General features: G+C 40.9%; 1 protein-coding gene across 1 annotated transcript; it reads right to left on the bottom strand.

The window, feature by feature from the left end:
- Window positions 1-476: 476 nt before the first annotated feature.
- FAM177B (family with sequence similarity 177 member B) lies at window positions 477-9,720 on the bottom strand. Its single transcript, XM_003410947.4, has 4 exons — window positions 9,329-9,720; window positions 8,974-9,040; window positions 1,254-1,351; window positions 477-893 (listed from the first exon to the last, which is right to left on the bottom strand). The coding sequence occupies exons 1-4, from the start codon at window positions 9,500-9,502 to the stop codon at window positions 711-713; spliced, it is 522 nt and encodes a 173-aa protein (XP_003410995.1). The 5' UTR covers window positions 9,503-9,720; the 3' UTR covers window positions 477-710.
- Between the last annotated feature and the right edge of the window lie 10,741 nt (window positions 9,721-20,461).

Genomic DNA, 20,461 nt, shown 5'->3' on the forward strand with positions numbered 1-20,461 from the left:
TTGCTGTTACATCACAGCTACCTTTGGGCAGCACAGCCTATGCTATCTAGCTATGTATGACATTCATGTTTGGTCTTTCCAGGTTTTGAAATAGGCTGACAAATAAAAAAGAATATCATTTTTTTTGTTTGTTTTCCAAATACTAGAGCTTAAATAATTTTATTTATTGATTGATTACTAGGAAAAACATCTCATTCTTAAAGACTATGTAAACATCTTGTAACACAGTTATAAACAATTTTTGCTTATTATAAAGCTAGCTGCAACCAAGCCATGTTGCTTCATGCCAAACGCTAAAGGGGGATTACTTAGACTTTGTGATGCCCAAAGGCTTTCCTGAGGAACAGAGCTTCTTCTCTGCACCCTGGCCCAAAGAAAAAGAGTTGCAGCCCAAAACTGGCGGGTTCAAGTTTTCTAAGGCATTAGTACAAGTGTGCAAATATCAATGCTAACAGACTACAACCAACTAACAGGACTTGTATCAGGGGTAACAAGGGTGAAGTTGGGGCCCAGGGCTTGTAAATAAAAGCTCACATTGAGAAAGAATCCGAAATTACTCTGATGGCTGCTTGCAATCTGGGATGCTTGAAAATAAACCACAAGGAAATTGGGGTCAGATCTGTGTCAGAAGGGCAACCTGTGTGCTGTTGCCATGGTAATCAATTGTCAAGGAACAGAGAACTAAAGAAAGCCACAGGTACTGCTGCCCTTCATGGGCTGGAGTTGGCCACCAGGCTCTCCCTGGATGAGGTGCTCCCACGAGGGACACCCTCTGCAGTGTCCTGTTGTTGGGTCCCATAATCTCGGCCCCTGGCTTGCAGGTGACACTTTTCATTAGGAACATCAGCTGACTGGGCCTCTGCACCATTCCTTTCAACTTCCCTGTCAAGTTCCTGTTCAGGAGAGAAATAAGGAAATGTTTAACTGTAAGACCAAATACCTTTGAACTCCCTCCGTGTAGGGACGTCCTTGTGAGAAGCTTCTCCTTGAAGCAGTCTCAAGCTTCATGCTCTACTACCCTCTATGACCCATCTCCTGACGTTGTAACCCTCACAAGAGAGGCAAGTAAGAAGAAGTGTTGCGAGGTGAGGGGCAGTAGATAAAGAAGTCAGTCTGACCAGACCCCCCCCCCCCAAAAAAAAAGTGAGATTTGATTACCAGGTGGGAAAATACTTCTCTCCACCACCCTAAAATTAGAGCAACTAACCTTCCCTTGTCAGGGCCCATGGTGTTCCTTTCAGGCTGTCACATACCTTATTTTGTGTTCGATAGTACTCGTTTAACATATACTGATATTTGGGTTGATCGAGACCAAACAAGACAGCAAATCTTTCACCAAGGAATTCACACGCTAAAAAAGGGAAGAGCAAACACTTTGGTAAACTGAATTAATAACAAGAGGTGCAGAGAGTTTAAATTTGCCTGCAAGTAATCTATTACTACGCTAAACTTCAAGGCCGATTTCCTGGGTGGTCCAAACAGTTAAAACGCTCAGTTGCTAACTGAAAGACTGGAGGTTTGAGTCCACCCTGGGGGCATCTTGGAAGAAAGACCTGGCCATCTACTTCTGAAAAATCAGCCATTGGAAACCCTAGGGGGCACATTTCTACTTTGACCCACATGGGTCGGTCATCATGAGTCAGAAATGACACAGTAACAACTGGTTTAAGTTTTGTTTTTAATTTCAAGGCTGAGAAAAGATGTCAATTGCTCTGTACTCTCAAAACAATTCTAGGACTCAAAAGGAATTTGTCAAATCTTCTATCTTCATATCGAATTACATCTAAACTTGATGTAATATATCATGAGCTGTATCATGAGACAGTCCAGGTAAAGATCACATGAGAGATTTTCAAAACACTTAACAACAGGTACAGCATGGGTCTTGGCCAATCAGGACAGATGCTGCCCATTGCCGTGCATAGCAGCTGAATACCAGCTATGAGAATATTTCAAATTACACCAAAAACACAATCTTGTGTTAAAAAGACTCATGTCAAAAATTCTGCCATGCGTCCAGACAAACTCCTTCAGGAGTTTAAGGACTTTGCTGTCTGCCACCAGCAAGGTGGCCTGCAGGCTTGGCATTAATTGTTAAAGTTGGAGGGGGGGTAAATGGTTAGCATGAATAAGTGGACTCCTAAAGGTGTTTCCTAGAAATGCTTCTTTTAAAAGTGTAGTGCATCTGGCCCACCGCTGTAGGATTCCCTGATTCCCCTGACTCACTCCACCTCATGGAACATTTTTGCTCATATAACACATGAAAATGATACTCTCTATTTTTCACGTGTCTTGTCTTTCCATTGGGTAAATCTGCTGCAAAGGACCTCTTTAAAGTGTTAAAAAGCAAAGGTGTCAATTTGAGGACTAAGGTGTGCCTGACCCAAGCCATGTTATTTTCAGTTGCTTCATATGCACATGGAAGCTGAACAATGGATAAGGGAGACCAAAGAATAATTGACGCCTTGGAATTATGGTGTTGGAGAAGAATATTGAATATACCATGGAGTTCCAGAAGAATGAACAAATCTGTCTTGGAAGAAGTACAGCCAGAATGCTCCTTAGAAGTGAGGATGGTGAGACTACGTCCCACATACTTTAGACATGTCTTCAGGAGAGACCAGTCCCTGGAGAAGGACATCATGCTTGGTAAAGTAGAGGATCAGCAAAAGAGAGGAAGACCCTCAGTGAGATGGATTGACACAGTAGCTGTAACGACAGGCTCATGTGAGGATGGTGCAGCACTGGGCTGTGTTTTATCCTGTCCAGAGGCAAGATGAGAAGGTAGAAAGGGAACAGGAGGAGGTTGAATGGACCTAGAAAATCCGGGGTGGAAATGGGGAGTGTGCTGTCACATTACAGGGATAGCAACTAGGGTCACATACAATGTTTGCATAAATTTTTATATGAAAACCTAACTTGAGCTGTAAACTTTCACCTAAAGCACAATAATAATAATAATAGTAAATCCACATGGGACTCAGAGGATGGAGGAGAGCAGGGGGATCACAGTGATTTACATGTTGGGCTTCGACTCAGGCTGGCAGGATGTCCTGCGTGGTGAGTTCAGCTTCCTTCAGGGCTCCAAACAGAGGTGCAGAAGTGCTTCTGCTTGGAGGCTGCAGATGGTAGCCGGTGACTAGCAGCCCTCGAGTCGGTTCTGACCCACAGCGGCCCCACGAGCGTCATTGTAGCCCGCACTCTGTAGGGTTTTCAGCGTGATTTTCTGGGAATAGATCACTAAGACTTTCTTCTAAGGTGGCTCTTGGTGGACTTGAACCTCTAACATTTTGGCTAGGAGATGAGTGCTTAACCCTTTGCACCACCCAGGGACTCCTCCAGAAAGTAGTGGAGACATAAATATGCTAGCAGTCCGCACCCTCATCTCTACACAGAGAATATGGGTAGAGGTGGAACTCGGACGGCCCTGGTAATTCTAGTAGTTCATAAACAGATGTATTCTAATATTTTAGAAGTTTTCTGCACATGTACTAGGCACAGTGACAAACACACAGAATGAAGAGCTTGAATATTTTTGGAAAGATTTGTTGTCGTTAAGTGCCATTGGGAAACCCTGGTGGCGTGGTGGTTAAATATTACGGCTGCTAACCAAGAGGTTGGCAGTTCAAGTCCGCCAGGCGCTCCTTGGAAACTCTGTGGGGCAGTTGTACTCTGTCCATTTAGTCTCATGTATCTACTTCAGCTAAGAAGCACACTCTTCACAAGCATCATTTTATGTCTTATAGTCCAGTCTAATATTTGCCTGAAGAGTTCACTTGGGGAATGGTTTTATTTCTGGGTTAACAGAGAGTCTGGGGGCCAAGTCTTCTGGGGTTCCTCTAGTCTCAGTCAGACCATTAAGTCTGCTCTTTTTACTGGAATTTGAGTTCTGCACCCCACTTTTCTCCTGTGCCATCAGGGACTCTCTGTTGTGTTCCCTGTCAGGGCAGTCATTGGTGGTAGCCAGGCACCATCTAGTTCTTCTGGTCTCAGGCTGATGTAGTCTCTAGTTTATGTGGCCCTTTTTGTCTCTTAGGGTAATACTTTCCTTGTGTCTTTGGTGTTCTTCATTCTCCTTTGCTCCAGGTGTGTTGGGACCAATTGATGCATCTCAGATGGTCACTAGCTAGCTTTTAAGACCCTCAACGCCACCGACCAAAGTGGGATGCAGAACATTACCTTACTAAACTTTGTTATGCCAATTGACCCAGATGTCCCCCGAAATCATGGTTCCCAGACCCCTGCCCCTGCTACTTTGTCCTTCTTACTGTTTGGTTATGTCCAGAAAACTTTTTAGCTTTTGGTTTAGTCCAGTTGTGCTAACTTTCCCTGTATTGTGTATCGTCCTCCCCTTCACCTAAGATAATTCTTATAGTGATTAAGTGCTATGGCTACTAACCAAAAGGTCAGCAGGTTGAGTCGGAATTGACCCGACGGCAATGGGCTTGGTTTGGTTTTTTTTGTCTAGTTAGTGGATTTCCCTCTCCCTCCCTCCCCAGCCTTGTAACCAACAAAGAATGTTTTCTTCTATGTTTAAACCTTTTCTTGAATTCTTATAATGGATGTCTTGTACAATATCTGTCCTTTTGTGACTGATTTCACTGATGGTACTGAAGGAAGAAGTCCAAGCTTCTCTGAAGGCACTGGTGAAAAACAAGTCTCCAGGAATTGATGGAATATCAATTGAGATGTCTCAACAAACCGATGCAGCGCTGGAGGTGCTCACTCATCTATGCCAAGAAATATGGAAGACAGCTTCCTGGCCAACTGACTGGAAGAGATCCATATTTATGCCCATTCCCAAGAAAGGTGATCCAACTGAATGTGGAAATTACAGAACAATATCATTAATATCACATGCAGGCAAAATTTTGCTGAAGATTATTCAAAAACAGCTGCAGCAGTATATCGACAGGGAACTGCCAGAAATTCAGGCTGGTTTCAGAAGAGGACATGGAACCAGGGATTTCATTGCTGATGTCAGATGGATCCGAACTGAAAGCAGAGAATACCAGAAGGATGTTTACCTGTGTTTTATTGACTATGCAAAGGCATTCGACTGTGGATCATAACAAATCATGGGTAACTTTGCAAAGAATGGGAATTCCAGAACACTTAATTGTGTTCATGAGGAATCTTTACATAGATCAAGAGGCAGTTGTTTGGACAGAATAAGGGGATACCAATCGGTTTAAAGTCAGGAAGGGTTTGTGACAGGGTTGTATCCTTTCACCATACCTATTCAATCTGTATGCTGAGCAAATAATCTGAGAAGCTCGACTATAAGAAGAAAAACAGGGGATCAGGATTGGAGGAAGACTTATTAACAACCTGCGTTATGCAGATGACACAACCTTGCTTGCTGAAAGTGAAGAGGACTTGAAGCACTTACTAATGAAGATCAAAGACCACAGCCTTCAGTTTGGATTGCACCTGAGCATAAAGAAAACAAAAATCCTCACAAGTGGACCAATGAGCAACATCATGATAAATGGAGAAAAGATTGAAGTTGTCAAGGATTTCATTTTACTTGGGTCCACAATCAACAGCCATGGAAGCAGCAGTCATGAAATCAAATGATACATTGCATTGGGTAAATCTGCTGCAAAGGACCTCTTCAAAGTGTTGAAAAGCAAAGATGTCACCTTGAAGACTAAGGTTCGCTTGCCCCTCGCCATGGTATTTTCAATCGCATCATATGCATGTGAAAGCTGGACAATGAATAAGGAAGACTGAAGAAGAATTGACGCCTTTGAACTGTGTAGGCAAAGAATATTGAATATACCATGGGCTGCCAAAAGAAAGAACAAATGTGTCTTGGAAGAAGTACAACCAGAATGCTCCTTAGAACCAAGGATGGTGAGACTGCATCTTCCATACTTTGGACATGTTGTCAGGAGGGATCGGTCACTGGAGAAGGACATCATGGTTGGCAAAGTACAGGATCAGCAGAAAAGAGGAAGACCTTCAACAAGGTGGATTGACACAGTGGCTGCAACTATGAGCTCAAGCATAACAACAACTGTAAGGATGGTGCAGGACCGGGCACTGTTTCATTCTGTTGTATGTAGAGTCGCTATAAGTTGGAACTGACTGACAGCACCTAATAACGACAACAATTTCACTCAGCATAATGCCTTCCAGCTTCATCCATGTCATGAGATGTTTCTCGGATTCATTGTTCTTTATTGTTGTATAGCATTCCATTGTGTGAATATACCATAATGTGTTTATCCATTCATCTGTTGATGGGCACCTAGGTTATTTCCACCTTCTTGCTATTTATTTTTTTTTGCTATTGTAAACAGTGCCGCAATGAGCACGGGTGTGCATATATCTATTAGAGTGACGGCTCCTATTTCTCAAGGAGTGGGATTGATGGATTGTATGGTACTTGTATTTCTAGCTTTTTAAGGAAGTGCCAAATAGACTTTCAAAGTGGTTGTACCATTTTACATTCCCACCAGCTGTGTTATAAGTGTTCCAGTCTCTCCACAACCTCTCCAACATTTATTATTTTGTGTTTTTTGGATTAATGGTAGCCTTGTTGGGGTTAGATGGTATCTCATTGTAGTTTTGATTTGCATTTCTCTAATGGCTAATGATTGTGAGCATTTCCTCATGTATCTGTTAACCACCTGAATGTCTTCTTTGGTGAAGTGCCTGTTCATATCCTTCGCCCATTTTTTAATTGGGTTATTGTCTCCGTGTTGTTGAAGTTTTCCAGTATCTTGTAGATTTTAGAGATTAGACCCTGAACAAATATGTTGTAGCCAAAATTTTTTCCCAGCCTGTAGGCTGTCTTTTTACTCTTTTGGTGAAGTCTTTTGATGAGCATAAGTGTTTGATTTTTAGGAGCTCCCAGTTATCTAGTTTCTCTTCTGGTGTTTGTGCATTGTTAGTTAGTTAATGTTTTGTATTCTGTTTATGCCATGTAATAAGTCTCCTAGCACTGTCCCTATTTTTTCTTCCATGATCTTTATTGTTTTAGATTTTACATTTAGGTCTTTGATCCATTTTGAGTTCGGTTTTGTGCATGGTGTGAGGTATGGATATTCGGTTATGCCAGCACCATTTGTTAAAGAGACTGTCTTTTCCCCATTTAATGGATTTTGGGCCTTTGTCAAATATCAGCTGCACATAGGTGGATGAATTTATGTCTGGATTCTCAATTCTGTTCCATTGGTCTATGTATCTGTTGTTATACCAGCACCAGGCTGTTTTGACTACCATGGCGGTATAATAGGTTCTAAAATCAGGTTGTGTGAGGCCTCCCACTTTGTTCTTCTTTTTCAGTAATGCTTTACTTATCCAGGGCCTCTTCCCTTTCCAAGTGAAATTGGTGATTTGTTTCTCCAGCTCATTAAAAAATGTCATTGGAATTTGGATTTAGATTGCATTGTATCTGTAGATCACTTTAGGTAGAATTGACATTTTCAGAGTGTTGCGTCTTCCTACCTATGAGCAAAATCCAGTCAACCCAGTGCCATCGAGTCGATTCAGGTATGTCTTTCTACTTGTGTAGGTCTGTTTTGGTTTCTTGCAGTAGTGTCTTGTAGTTTTCTTTGTATAGATCTTTTATGTCTCCGGTTAGATTTATTCCTAAGTATTTTATCTTCTTGGGGGCTACTGTAAATGGTATTGATTTGGTGATTTCCTCTTTAAAGTTCTCTTTGTTGATGTAGAGGAATCCAACAGACCATATTGATTTTTTTATTTCTTTCCCCTGACCTAATCTTCCATGGGTCCCTTCCTCCAAAACATTCCACCTCTTTAAACAATCTTGCCGTAACTAAAGCATAAACCTCCTTAGAAGGCTACATTGCTTCTATCAAGGTATATCATCAGGGTAGGGCCTGTAGTCACTTGGTCCCCAGTGTAACTTCCAAACCATCAATCCTCTATCTAGCCTTACGTAAAAGCACTTATTTCTTAGAGGCTCATATTATCTGGTTAAATCATCCCTATCATCACTTTTCACTGTAATTTAAAGACTCTCTGATCATCCTCATACCCCAGACCCCAAGCTGGCCTTAGCCTGACATACTTTCATAGCTCTGTTGAGATGTCGCCTCCATATGTCAGCTTTCCTGAGTCTCCCAGCCCTTTGTCCATGTGCTATCCTATTCTGGCAATTGTGGCGACATATTATAAGAATGTTTCCTGGTCTGTATCATCCGTCAAATATTGAGCCCCTTGAAAGCAGGACTGTGTCTTTTGTCTTTGGTTTCCAGGGTCCAGCTCAGTGCTGGGCACAAAAATAGGTACTCAGGAAATATTTATTTAATGAATGAATGAAGATAAATTCTAAGAGCTACATTTTATATTTTCTCAGATTTCTAAAGTAATTTTTTCCCTAGCATATGCACAAGCATATACAAGTTAGAAGGAAATGAGTAATTAGATGTGGCAAATTGTGTCCTAAGCTGGCGAAAATCAAGCAAAATAAGATTTAGTATTTTACGCATTATAAATAGCCCCTTAAGCCATTCATTATACCCCCAGGAGGGGTCAGTAAAGTTCATGTTTATAACACAGTGACTATGATGAGAGGACTTGGAACTATGTCATATAACAATAGTTTAAAAATACTTGTAAGTTTATTCAGCAAAGAGTCAACTCAGGGAGACCTGACTATTGTCTTTAAATACTTGACTATTTGACCTATGAAAGAGGAATGTAGGCTAGTTTTGTATGGCCCTAATAAAGACAACTAGAGTCAACTGGAAGAACTTTAAAAGAAGACAAAATTTGAGCCAACATAAGAAAGAATTTATTAACAAGAGTTGGCAAAACATGGAAGTGTCTGTTTGAAGACGTGAGGTTTTATGCCATTGGAATGTCCAAGCACAGACCCAAGATGAGCTCATCACTTTTTCAGAATGCCCTGGAATGTATTCAACCATTAGAAACCCCATCTAACTCTGAGGGTTATATATTTAGGACAGAAAAAATTACTTTAGCAGTACTTACTAGAAAATGAAGTGCTTGCTATTCGCCCTGCCCAAAACCGTAGATAGGATCCCCACGAAAGTTTAGTCTGAAAAAAAAGAAAGAAACCAAGCTGAGAATGATTAAGAACAAGAGTGTTGATTACACAATCTTTCATGTTGAGGTTTCAAAATGCTTTATAACATGTTCCATTTTCTCTCTCACAGATGAGAAAACTAAGATTATCAAAAGTATGACCTGACTATACACAGATCTAGAAAGAAAATCAAGGAGATTCAGGACTTAGCTTAAAACTATACTTTCTACAAACCTTGTCTTGCTCAATAACTCACTCACTCAGCCCCCATGTTTCCTAATATTGATATTCTAAGCTTACATGGTCAGGTGTTGAATTCATTCCCTCTTCCTCATTGTCTTCCTCCTCCTCTTCCTCTGTGCTATATTCTTCCATGATGTCTCCATCAACAAAATGGATGATTCTTCTGGGTGTAGTCCTTTTGGAATGTCCACTATTCTCTACTTCTAACTGCTGGAAATGTTCTTTTTCCATAAGGAAAGTAAAACAACTAGTAAATTAAAAATAGGCAACCTAGGGAAAGTTGCCCAGGGCAGTGTTTACATAACTGAGAGGTATCTAGTTATCTTCAGGGGATGGTAAAGACAGAGAGTTCAAAGATAATAACAGCTGTGGTCTCATCAATTCTTCGAATTCAAGAAGGGATGCTCAGTTCTGTAATAAAAATAGAAGAAATCCATTAATAGCAAAAATGTAAACATTGAGTATTTAAACAAAAAATTTAACGGGATTTCTTTGCTCCTTGTTAGTTGCAAAACCTCCAATTGCTATTAGAAAGATGTTATCACTCTGCAGAAGTTTCTCATTCATTACAATAAATATTGAGAGACCATATAGGTGGTGGTTAAGAGTACAGGTTTTGCACAGACTAGGAGAAAATATTTGCAAAATACATATCCAGTAAAGGACTTATGGGGAGCTCTAGTGGCACAGTGGTTAAGTGCTCGGCTGCTAACTGAAAGGTTAATGGTTCAAACTCGCCAACCACTGGTGGGAGAAGATGTGGCAGTCTGCTTCCATAAAGATTTACAGCCTTGGAAACCCTATGAGGCAGTTCTGTCCTATAGGGTTTCACTATGAATCAGAATTAACTCAGTGGCAAAGGGTTTGGTTTTTGGCAAAGGACTTATATCCAGGATATATAAAGAACCATTGCCACTCAATAAGTAAAAGATAAACAACTCAATGAAAATATGAAAAAAAATTTGAATAGACACTTGACTAAAGAAGATTTACAGATGGCAAAAATAGACATGAAAACATGGTCGATGCCATTAGTCATTAGGGAAAGGCAAATTAAAATCATAATGAGATATCATATCATAACATACCCAATAGTAAATGGCTAAAATTAAAAAGATTGACAATATCAAGTGTTGATGAGGCTATGTAGCAACTAGAACTCTCATACATTCCTAGTGGGAATGCGAAGTGGTGTAACCACTTTGGAAAACAATTTGGTAGTTTCTTATAAAGCTAAACGTACATTTACCATATAATCTTGAAATTCTGTTCCTCAGTATTTATCCAAGAGAAATTAAAAGCCATGCTTATCAAAAAATTTGTATGTGAATGTTCATAGCAGCTACACTACCAATGGTCAAAAACTGGAAACAACCCAAATGTTCAGAAACTGATGAATGGATAAACAAAATGTAGTATATCCACTCAATGGAATATTATTCAGCAATTAAAAGTGATGGACAACTACTACGAATGCATCTCAAAAAGCCAGACACCCAATATTGCATTTATATGGATTCCATTTATGTGAAATTCTAGCAAAGTCTAAATTATAGCGACAGAAAACAGACCAGTGGTTGCTAGTGTTAAGGGCACCGGGAACTTTAGGGGTTGATGGGCATGTTCTAATCTATATCATGATTGTAGAGGTAGTTACTCGACTACATACATTTGTCAAAACTAATCAAACTCTACATTTAAAAGTAGTTAATTTTATTATATTTAAATTATACCTCAATAAAGCTGAAGAGTTTTGGAGCCAGACTGCTAACTTTAAAATCCTATTGCTTGATATCCCTATGCCTTCATTTCCTCATCTACAAAATAACACAGGATGCTATAGTACTAATCTTATAGGGTTGTTATGAGGAATAGATGAGTTAAGCCATGTAAAGGAGTTAAAACAATTCTTAGCACAGTCAGCATTCAATATAGCTATTATTATCTATCATTTACTTAATAGTGCAATGTCAAGGCCTATTCTAATGTGGTAAGTGCACTTATTGTCCTCAGTGACATTTAATACATTTTAAGATTATACCAGCAAATACGTTGGACTCAGGCAATATGGAGGACTTTTCCTTCCTGCTTCAAACAGAAGAAGTGCTGAATATAATTAAACAAAGAAAACATTAAATCACACCTTCACTAAGGAAGGAAGAAGAAGGATGATAGGAAGGAAAGAAGGAAGGTAGGAAACAAGAAAAATATACCTAGGTGTTATAAAAAAAAAAAAAAAAGAGGAATTCAAAGTCATAAGGGTGATCTGAAGCTGAAGGGCCCCTGAGGTTTCAGAACCAGATATAGGCCTTGGGACTGGAGTTTTAACACCCACGTAAGAAGGAGAGTCCAAATCACAGATTCCATGAGTGTGGGGGTGGGAGGTGGGGGGTGGGGGTGAAATGTAGCTACTTGCATAAAACTAAGACAATATAGTACTGCCTTATCTATAAAATGTGAACTAGAAAAACTACTCATTGACCTACAAAAGTGGCAAAGCAATTTGCCTTCTGTTGGTAACATGGGTAGAAATAATCACCTAAAAAAAAATGGGACCTCAGGCCAGTACCATGTGCTGATATGTAGCCCAAATGCATATTCTCCGTATAGTGTGAGGACCTGACGGGAAGCTGAGCTAAAGGCGGTGTAACCCACAGAACTCTGTTAGATGCAAACACCAACCACACTGAAGGGATGCTTAACAAGACAGGGTATGCCAGATCTCCACTAAAAACAACTTCTGCCCAGGGTGTGCTCTTTGCAAAAATTTACAAATCACATTAACAAACCAAGCATCATGAGGCAGTTTCAGCAGATGAAAAAATTGGGAGAATACTCATGCCAAGAGTTAGGAATAATAGAACAAAACAAGATTTTAAAATGAGTGTGTTTAATATGTTCAAAGAGATAAAGGAAGCAAAACACTATATATGCAAATAAAACAATGTGAAAAAGAATTGAACAGAAATTCTAAAAACAAAATATATAGTCAATGTAGGATAGGTTGGACATGGATTAAACATAGCTGAAGAATATGAGATAATCTCTCATAAAAGAGCATAAAAAAGCTATATATTCTGTTAACACAAAAGAAAGTTACAAGGTAGAAAGGATAGATGAGAAAGTTGAGCATGTGTCTAATAGGAGTTCCAGAAGAAGTGAAGAGAAATAATGGGGTTGTTTTAATGACTATGAATTTTCCATAATTGAAGGAAGACACAAATCTTCAATTCTGAAGAGTGCACAGAATACTGAGGATAAATAAAAATAAAATCAATTTAGACTATAAAAATTACAAAAACCTTGGAATTTACAATAGAAAAGGCAGATTCCTCACAAAGAAATAGTCAGATGGCAGACTTAAAATCAACCAGAGACACCAAAAGACAACAGATTGTCAAAAAGAGTTCAATACCCAGCTAAACAATCACTGAGAGAGAGAGTAAAATGACATTTCAGACCTGTAAAAACTGGGGGTTAATCATTCCTGCCTCTTCACTGAAAGAATGTTAATATAAGGCTACATGTCCTCAAGAAGGAAACCGAGCCAAAAGCTAAGAGTGAGATGCAAGAAACAAAAGTAAATAAATAAATTAGTATACAGGATGAAAATCTTAATAAATACTGACTCTTAAAAACTCTTTTGAAAAAAACAACATTCTGGGGGAGGTATAAAAACAAAATGGCATGAGGTAGTAGACAACACCATGAAAGACAAGGAGCTGACCTCTTCTAAGGATTGTTTTGTAGGTGGATAGGATGTTAGGTACGCATGCTAACAATTTAAAGGTAACCAGTAAAATAATGGAATTAGAATGTATAGCTTCAAAACCAATAGAAGAAAAATAGAAAACAATCAATCCCACAGAAAGCAGGAAAGGGGGAGGGGAGAACAAGAGTAAAGGAAAGGCATGATTAGTAGAAACACTGAATAAAATGTTAGCAATATATCTAAATAAATCAGTAATCATAGTAAATATAAATAGTTTATCAGCCATCTATTCAAAAGGAGACTAGCAATAGTTTCTGAGCCCTGGTGGTGCCGTGGTTAAGAGCTCAGCTGCTAACTAAAACGTCAGCAGTTAGAATCCACTACCCTCTCTTTGGAAACCCTATGGGGCAGTTCTACTCTGTCCTGTAGGGTCACTATGATGAGGAATCCACTCAAGGGCAACAAGTTTGGTTTTTGGTTTAGCAATAATTTCAGTGGTTCACCCAGCTATTGCCCTGAGATAATCTTTAAGCCTTAAACCAAAAACATCCCCAAAACAGCACCACTATTGCTACTATATCAAATAGCTACCCATGTCAACACCAACTTAATCTGTCTCTCTGGCTTACTCTCAATTCTAATTGGGGGATGAGGAGGCCTAAACCAAACACAACTACGAAAAATCTTAGCCTACTCATCAATCTCCAAACAATAAAACCAAACAATAGTTTTACTTACCTAGTAAAGAATGTCTGCCTTGAGCATTATGCTCTTTTAAGAACTATGTATATGGGATCAAATTAACAACAGCAACTGGAAGGATTAGATAGGAATCTTAGGGGGCAGTGAGTTTATGTTAATGAGGGAGGAACAACTCAGAAAAGGAGGGTGAGGATGGGTGCACAACTCAAAGAATGTAGTCAATGTCACTGAATCATGTGTGTAGAAAGGTTGAATTGGTGTATGTTTTGCTGTGTATATTCTCAACAACAACAAAACAAAATTTTTTTTAAAAGCAGACTAGCAGAGTGAATTTCAGAAAGATTTTATGGACAATACAAATATGATTGAACACACACACATACATTCATGTATGTATATATGAATAAATTACCAAATCTTATTGGTACGATACTGAGTTTATGCCATCGTCAAAGATCAGAGTTGCAAAAGACCTGTCAAGAGTTAATTTGTCATCTACAGCAAGGTGATACATTACCTGCTTAATCCAGGGCTCCTTTGAGATATGAATGGAACACCAGTTTTCCCTGCTTTACTTAAACCCATTGCCACCGAGTTGATTCCAACTCATGGTGATCCCATGGGTGTCAGAGTAGAACTGTGCTCCTTAAGGTTTTCAGTGGCTGATTTCTCAGAAGTAGATCACCAGGCTTTCTTCCAAGGTGCACCTGGGTGGACTTGAACCTCCAACGTTTCGGTTAGCTGCTGAGCATGTTAACCTTTGCACCACCCAGGGACTCCCTGCCTTACTTTATGGCAGTGTTTATCACAGAAGAGCAGTGCTAAGAAATAGGAATTATTCCCATTTGGCTTCTGGTGCCAAAAAGAAGCAAAGGAATAAAACATTTTTTAATTTGGTATTTATAACAATATGCTAAGCATAATATTATTGTAAAAGTCAATGTTGTCAGTGCCATGAGAAATAAAAGACTGTTGGTTTTTAAAAAACCATATTCCACAGCAACAATCAAAAGAAAGCAATGTATCTTCAAAAAGCAACTCACCTACGTAATTCCTCTGGTTTTGCTTTTTTTTCTTTCATTCCCCCAATTAATTCGGTGTCGAAGGTGGTCCAATGTTTGGTGCTAGAAGCTGCTCGGTAGATGATAACTTAATAAAAGCAGGCTGAGGCCATACAGAGCCCATAAACATGCTGACGTGGAAGTGTTCACCTCCTGCGTGTGTCGTACCGGACGGAACATGTTTGAGTTATGGGAAGGTCTGCTATATTTACTCATTCAATGTTAAATAAACACAGTGGCTCTCAAGCTTGCCTTCATATTAGAATCATCTAGGGTTCTTTAAAAAAAAATTCCAAAGCCAGGCCACAGTCCAGACCATTTAAATCAGAGTCTCTGGGGGTGGGACACAGTCATCAGGGGTTTTTGAAGCTTCCTAGGTGATCTGAATGTGCGGGCAGGTTTGGGGACCAGTGCGCTACTAAGAATGGGAAGAGAAGTACCTTCTATGTTGAAGCTGAGACCCTGTGCTGTTGAGTTGATTCCGACTCATAGTGACCATATGGGAGAGAGTAGAACTGCCCCTTATGGTTTCCAAGGAGCTGCTGGTGGATTCGAACTGCTGACCTTTTGCTTAAAAGCTGAATGCTTAACCACTGCACCACCAGGACTCCTTAATGCTGAGAGTGACTTGTAATTTAGTGCTTTGGCGTACTGCAGAAAGCTCAACCATCAAGCTAGTTCCAAGACACCTTGCCTACTATTTTTCAAGAGGGTTTCTTGCTTAAACATCATAAATTTAACAATAAGGGCTAGCAGTCTCATTATAGTCAATTTATTTCTCTCAAAACCATCTCCAAACACGTACGTTTCCAAACCAAATGAATCACACAGACAGCTGGCTCACCCCCATATATCACGGCATAATGACATTTGTTGGCTCTCCGAAGAGAACACCTCTCCCTCTTCCGCATGAAAATCCTGTTGGCGCACAATGTAAACATTTACATCCCCTAATTTTAATTCTGAGGGCTCTTAGAGCAGTGGAGAGAGAGAAAGGAGACAGAGACCTAGCTCACCATCTGTTTGGTGAATTCTTCCTGCCACCTATTGGGCATTTTAGGACAGTATGTGAAATTCATCTTTCTGGTTGCAGTACCTGTCAAAATACAGGGTGCTCAATACTGAAAAAACAGTTTGGAATCTTGGTTTTTGTATATAAAAACCTTGGGGACATTGCCAACTTCACACCAAGTACCTAGATATAGATGTTTTGTGATTTTTTTTTCATTGTGATTTAGGTGAATGTTTACAGAGCAAGTTAGTTTCTTATTCAAAAATTTACACACAAATTGTTTCATGGCTTTGGCTGCAATCCCACATTGTGTCAGCACTCTCCCCCTTTCCTTTTCCACCCCGGCTTCACTGTGTCCATTTGTCCAGTTTTCCTGTCCCCTTCCACCTTCTCGTCCTTGTTCCTGGGCAGGTGTTGACTATTTGGTCTCGTATACTTGATTGAGTTAAGAAGCACGTTCCTCACATGTGTTATTGTTTGTCTTATCAGCCTGTCTAATCTTTGGCTGAAAGGTGGACTTAGGGAATGGCTTCAAGTCTGGGTTAGAAGGGTTAGTGATCTACCTTTCAGAGGACGAAATATTCCCTACAACCTACTTTTTACCTCTGTTCAATCCTTGCAAGCATCTCTATCTTTTGTTTCTTAAAAACTCAAATCTAGGTAATCACGAATCGTTGCTAAGTATATAAAGTAATTAACAGATCATCTAATCTCCCTGACTTCTCAAGGTTGAACACCTCGGGCGGGGCTGAGTGATCGGACCTTAGTGATTTTCTCTCCATTTACTTCCCTGATGGTCAGATTTGGCCTTTTGGCTTTAACGACTATCTACACACAGATGAGGAGTCCCTGGGTGGTGCAAATCATTAAGCACGTGGCTACTAACTGAAAGGCTGGCGGTTCGAATTCAGCCAGAGGCTCCTCAGAAGAAAGACCTGTCGATCTACCCCCGAAAGGTCACAGCTCTTGAAAACCCCATGAAGCACAGTCTACTTTGACACACACGGGGTGGCCACGAGTCGGAACTGACTCAACAGCGACTGAAAACACGCAGGCGGCTCCTATATTTACGTGTCTCCAAATCAGACTTCTCCCCTGAACTCCAGATTCATAGATCCAACCACCTACTTGGTGTCTCTACTTGTATGTCTAACAGATATCTCAGTCCTAATGTGTCTAAATCTTTGCTCATGCCTTCAGGGCACCCCCACCACCACCCCACTCACACCCTTACCTACTTCTCTGATAGACTTCCCCATCTCAGTAAATGGCAACTCCATTCTTCCAGTTGTTCAGGCCAAAGGCTTCGGAGCCATACTTGATTCTTCTCCTGTTCTCACGTTAAACCCCTGAGGAAATCCTGCTGGATCTTCCCTCAGAATATTTCAGGAATTCTAATACTCCTCAACACTCCACTGCCACCACCTGGTCTAAACCAGCATCTCTCACCTAGATTTTTGCAGTGGGCTCCTCATTCCTCCTTGTTCCTCTATAGTCTATACTCAAAAAGCAGCTGGAGTTGTTAAATCATGTCAGATCATGTCATACTTCCACTTAAAATTCTCCAGTGACTTCCCATCTCACCCAGAGTGAAAGCCAAAGCCCTTACAATGGCCTGCAAGGCAGTACCTTTGACACCATTACCTTTCTGACATCGTCTTGCACTACCCCCATCCACCCAGCTCACATCACTTCAACCACACTGACCTTACTCCACTTCTTTGACCACACAGGACCTTGTGCCGGCTGTTCTCTCTGACTTGGGTTTCTTTCCTTCAGCATTGCTCCTCTACTTCCTTCAGGTCTTTACCTCAAACTGAGCCTACCCTGAGCTCCTCTGTCTTTCAGAGAAGTTTCTAATCCCCTCACCACTCAACATCTTACTCCTTCTCTGATTTGTCTCCTAACATACTCTGTATTTTATATCTCACTTATGTTGTGTGTTCCCCCCCGCCTGTATACAGGGAGGGGTTTTTATCTAACATCTGTATCTTCTGCTCCGACAGCCGTGTCTGACACGTAGCTGGCCCTCAGTAACTATTTGTTTAATAAATGAATCACACATCTAGTTAATTTTAACGGACGGGTTACTATATAATAGATGGAAAGACAAGGAGAGAACAGACGTATCTTTTATTTCTTGCTTTTCCAATGACTAGCCTTAGTGTTTCTCTCTTTACATTTATATACTAATCTCTTCTTTTTAATTAACTCCATCGAAACAGAGCATTGGAATCTGTAGCAAGAAAATAACACACTAGTTTTGTATCCTGGCATTTAACTTCAGAAAGGCATAATGTCTAAAATTTTCTGGACTTTTCTTTTTCCAGTTGTCTAGAAAACGCTTTCAGATGAAGCACGGAAAAATGCCACAAAGCATTGGTGCTGGCCAGTTACACAAAAGCTAATTAGCACTGTGTGCCAGGGCCATGCTGGCTCTGCCTCCCTGCCCTTCCACCCCCGCTTCCCAGAGGTGGTCTAAAGATCCAGCATCTGGTGAAAGCAGTACTCACTGCACTTCCTCTAGGCCATTTCACCTGAGGGAACTGGGCCACTTGGTCAGTAACAGTGACTCAGTGGGCCAGTGAGTCGCTCTGGTGGGGGTGGGGTATAGTCAGGAATGTAAAACATGAACAAACAAGTGTTGCTGCTCCCCTTTGAGAACTGCTGACAGAAGGCCACTCAGCAGAATATTTGTATCTTTAAATTATCCACCAAAATCCTTTGTCGTCGAATCGATTCCAACACATCGCAACCCTATAGGACAGAGTAGAACTCCCCAGTTTCCGAGGGCTGGTGAGTTTGAACTGCCAACCTTTTGGTTAGCAGCCAAGTTCTTAACCACTGCGTTACCAGGGCTCCCCCAGTTACCATGGATAAAAGTGAGTGACATTACCTACACGCCTGTCCCATTGGGGTGTTTCTCAACTTTCTCTACATTCTACAATTCTTTGTTCACACCACTGGGATAAATCGGGGGAGACTTGGAGGCCTGGAAGAGGCTGCTCCTGGCTGGAGGTGAGCAGCTTGGGTGCTCCAGCCACTGCAGGCCCTTCCCAGCTAGCCACCCAGAAGACTGAGATCAATAGCTCAATGCCAAATACTTGAGAAGCTCTAGAGAACCGAAATTCAAATGACCACTTGAACTACCATTGTCTCTTGAGCTTATACCTGCCTCAAGCGTTATCATCAGCCATGAGATGCATTAACTTGCATGAGGGCTAGCTCTGGCCTTCTGGATAAGCACAGTCAAATATGATTTTCTGTTCCGTAATTCATAAAGTAAGCTCCCCTTCCAGATGAACAATTTTAATCCCTTTAGCTTAATCATAAATTTTTTTTAAATAAAAATTTTACATTTTTAGGAAAATTACAGGTAGCCCCCAACTTACAACATATCCTAGTTATGATGAACTACACTTAAGATGTATTTTTTAAAGTATGTAATGTGTCTTTGTTATCTAGTGCTGCTATGACAGAAATACCACAGATGGATGGCTTTAACAAACAAATTTATTTTCTTTCATTTTAGGAGGCTAAACATTCAAATTCAGGGCACCAACTCTAGGGGAAGTTTTTCTGTCAGGTCTGGAGGAAGGTCCTTACCTCTTTTGAGCTTCTTCTCCTGGGTGATCTTCATGTGACTTGGCATCTCTCTTCCCCCATCTCTGCTTTCTTGCATGTTTCATCTCTTTTATATCTCAAAAGAGGTTGACTCAAGACACATCCTACACTATTCCTGCCTCATTAACATATCAAAGACAACCCATTCCCAAATGGGATTATAACCACAGGAATAGAGGTTAGGGGTTTTAACACATATTTTGGGGAGACACAATTCAATTCATAATATTTCAAACTTTGGCTGCCCCAAATTCATGTCCTTGCCACATGCAAAACATTCGTCCCATCGCATCACCCCAAAAGTCTTAAATCCATTTCAAGTTCAAAATCTCATATTCTGAATCAACTAAATCAAACATGGGTGAGATGTCAGGCATATTCCATCCTGGGGCAAAATTCCTCATTTGTGAACCTGTGAAATCTAGACTATAAGCTATTTGTTTCCAAAGTACAATGGTGGAACAGACATGAGGCAGATATTTCCATTACAAACAGGACAGATTGGAGGGGAAGAAGGGATAACTGGTACCAAGCAAGTCCAAAACCCAGCAGAACAATACACGTTAGTGCTTAAGGCTTGAAAATAACCCTCTGTTCTCTGGGCAATGGTCCTGCCCTCGAGGCTGTGGGTGCTGGTCATGCCCTCTGGATTCTGGGTGGAGGCCTCTCAGCCCTGAGCTTCAGCTTCACCTTTCAAGTCCACAGGGATGACGACGACTCTGCTCCCTTGGCTTTGGATGGTCCCATTCTCCTAGTCGGAATCGACTCGAGGGCAGTGGTGTTGGGTTATTCTCCTAGTCCATCTGAGTGGTGAACCCCCGCCCCTATTCAGGCAGGCCCCACTTTTCTGCCCCTTGGGCATGGCAGCCCCACCTCCTCAGCTTTGGCCGTGGTCCTATCCTCTTGGCCAAATTGAATGGCAGCCCCACACTCTGGAACCAAGTTGATGAAGACCTGACTCTGAAACCTGGGAGGCCGTGGCTCTACCCTTTGACACCTCGGAGGTCACAGCCCACCCTTTGAGACTTAGCCAGCTTTGCTTCCCATGCTCCGGCCAACAGTTCTGCTATCTCTGAGCC

This window comes from Loxodonta africana, chromosome 25 (genome assembly GCF_030014295.1).
Source record: "Loxodonta africana isolate mLoxAfr1 chromosome 25, mLoxAfr1.hap2, whole genome shotgun sequence".
Lineage (NCBI taxonomy): Eukaryota > Metazoa > Chordata > Mammalia > Proboscidea > Elephantidae > Loxodonta > Loxodonta africana.

Excerpts from the sequence above, each read along its gene's own strand:
- FAM177B (XM_003410947.4), bottom strand. The coding sequence starts at position 9,502 with ATGGAAAAAGAACATTTCCAGCAGTTAGAAGTAGAGAATAGTGGACAT. Across the intron at positions 9,041-9,328 it reads TGAATTCAACACCTGACCAT|ACTAAACTTTCGTGGGGATC; the intron begins GTAAGCTTAGAA and ends CTTTTTTTTCAG. Across the intron at positions 894-1,253 it reads ACTATCGAACACAAAATAAG|GAACTTGACAGGGAAGTTGA; the intron begins GTATGTGACAGC and ends TCTCCTGAACAG.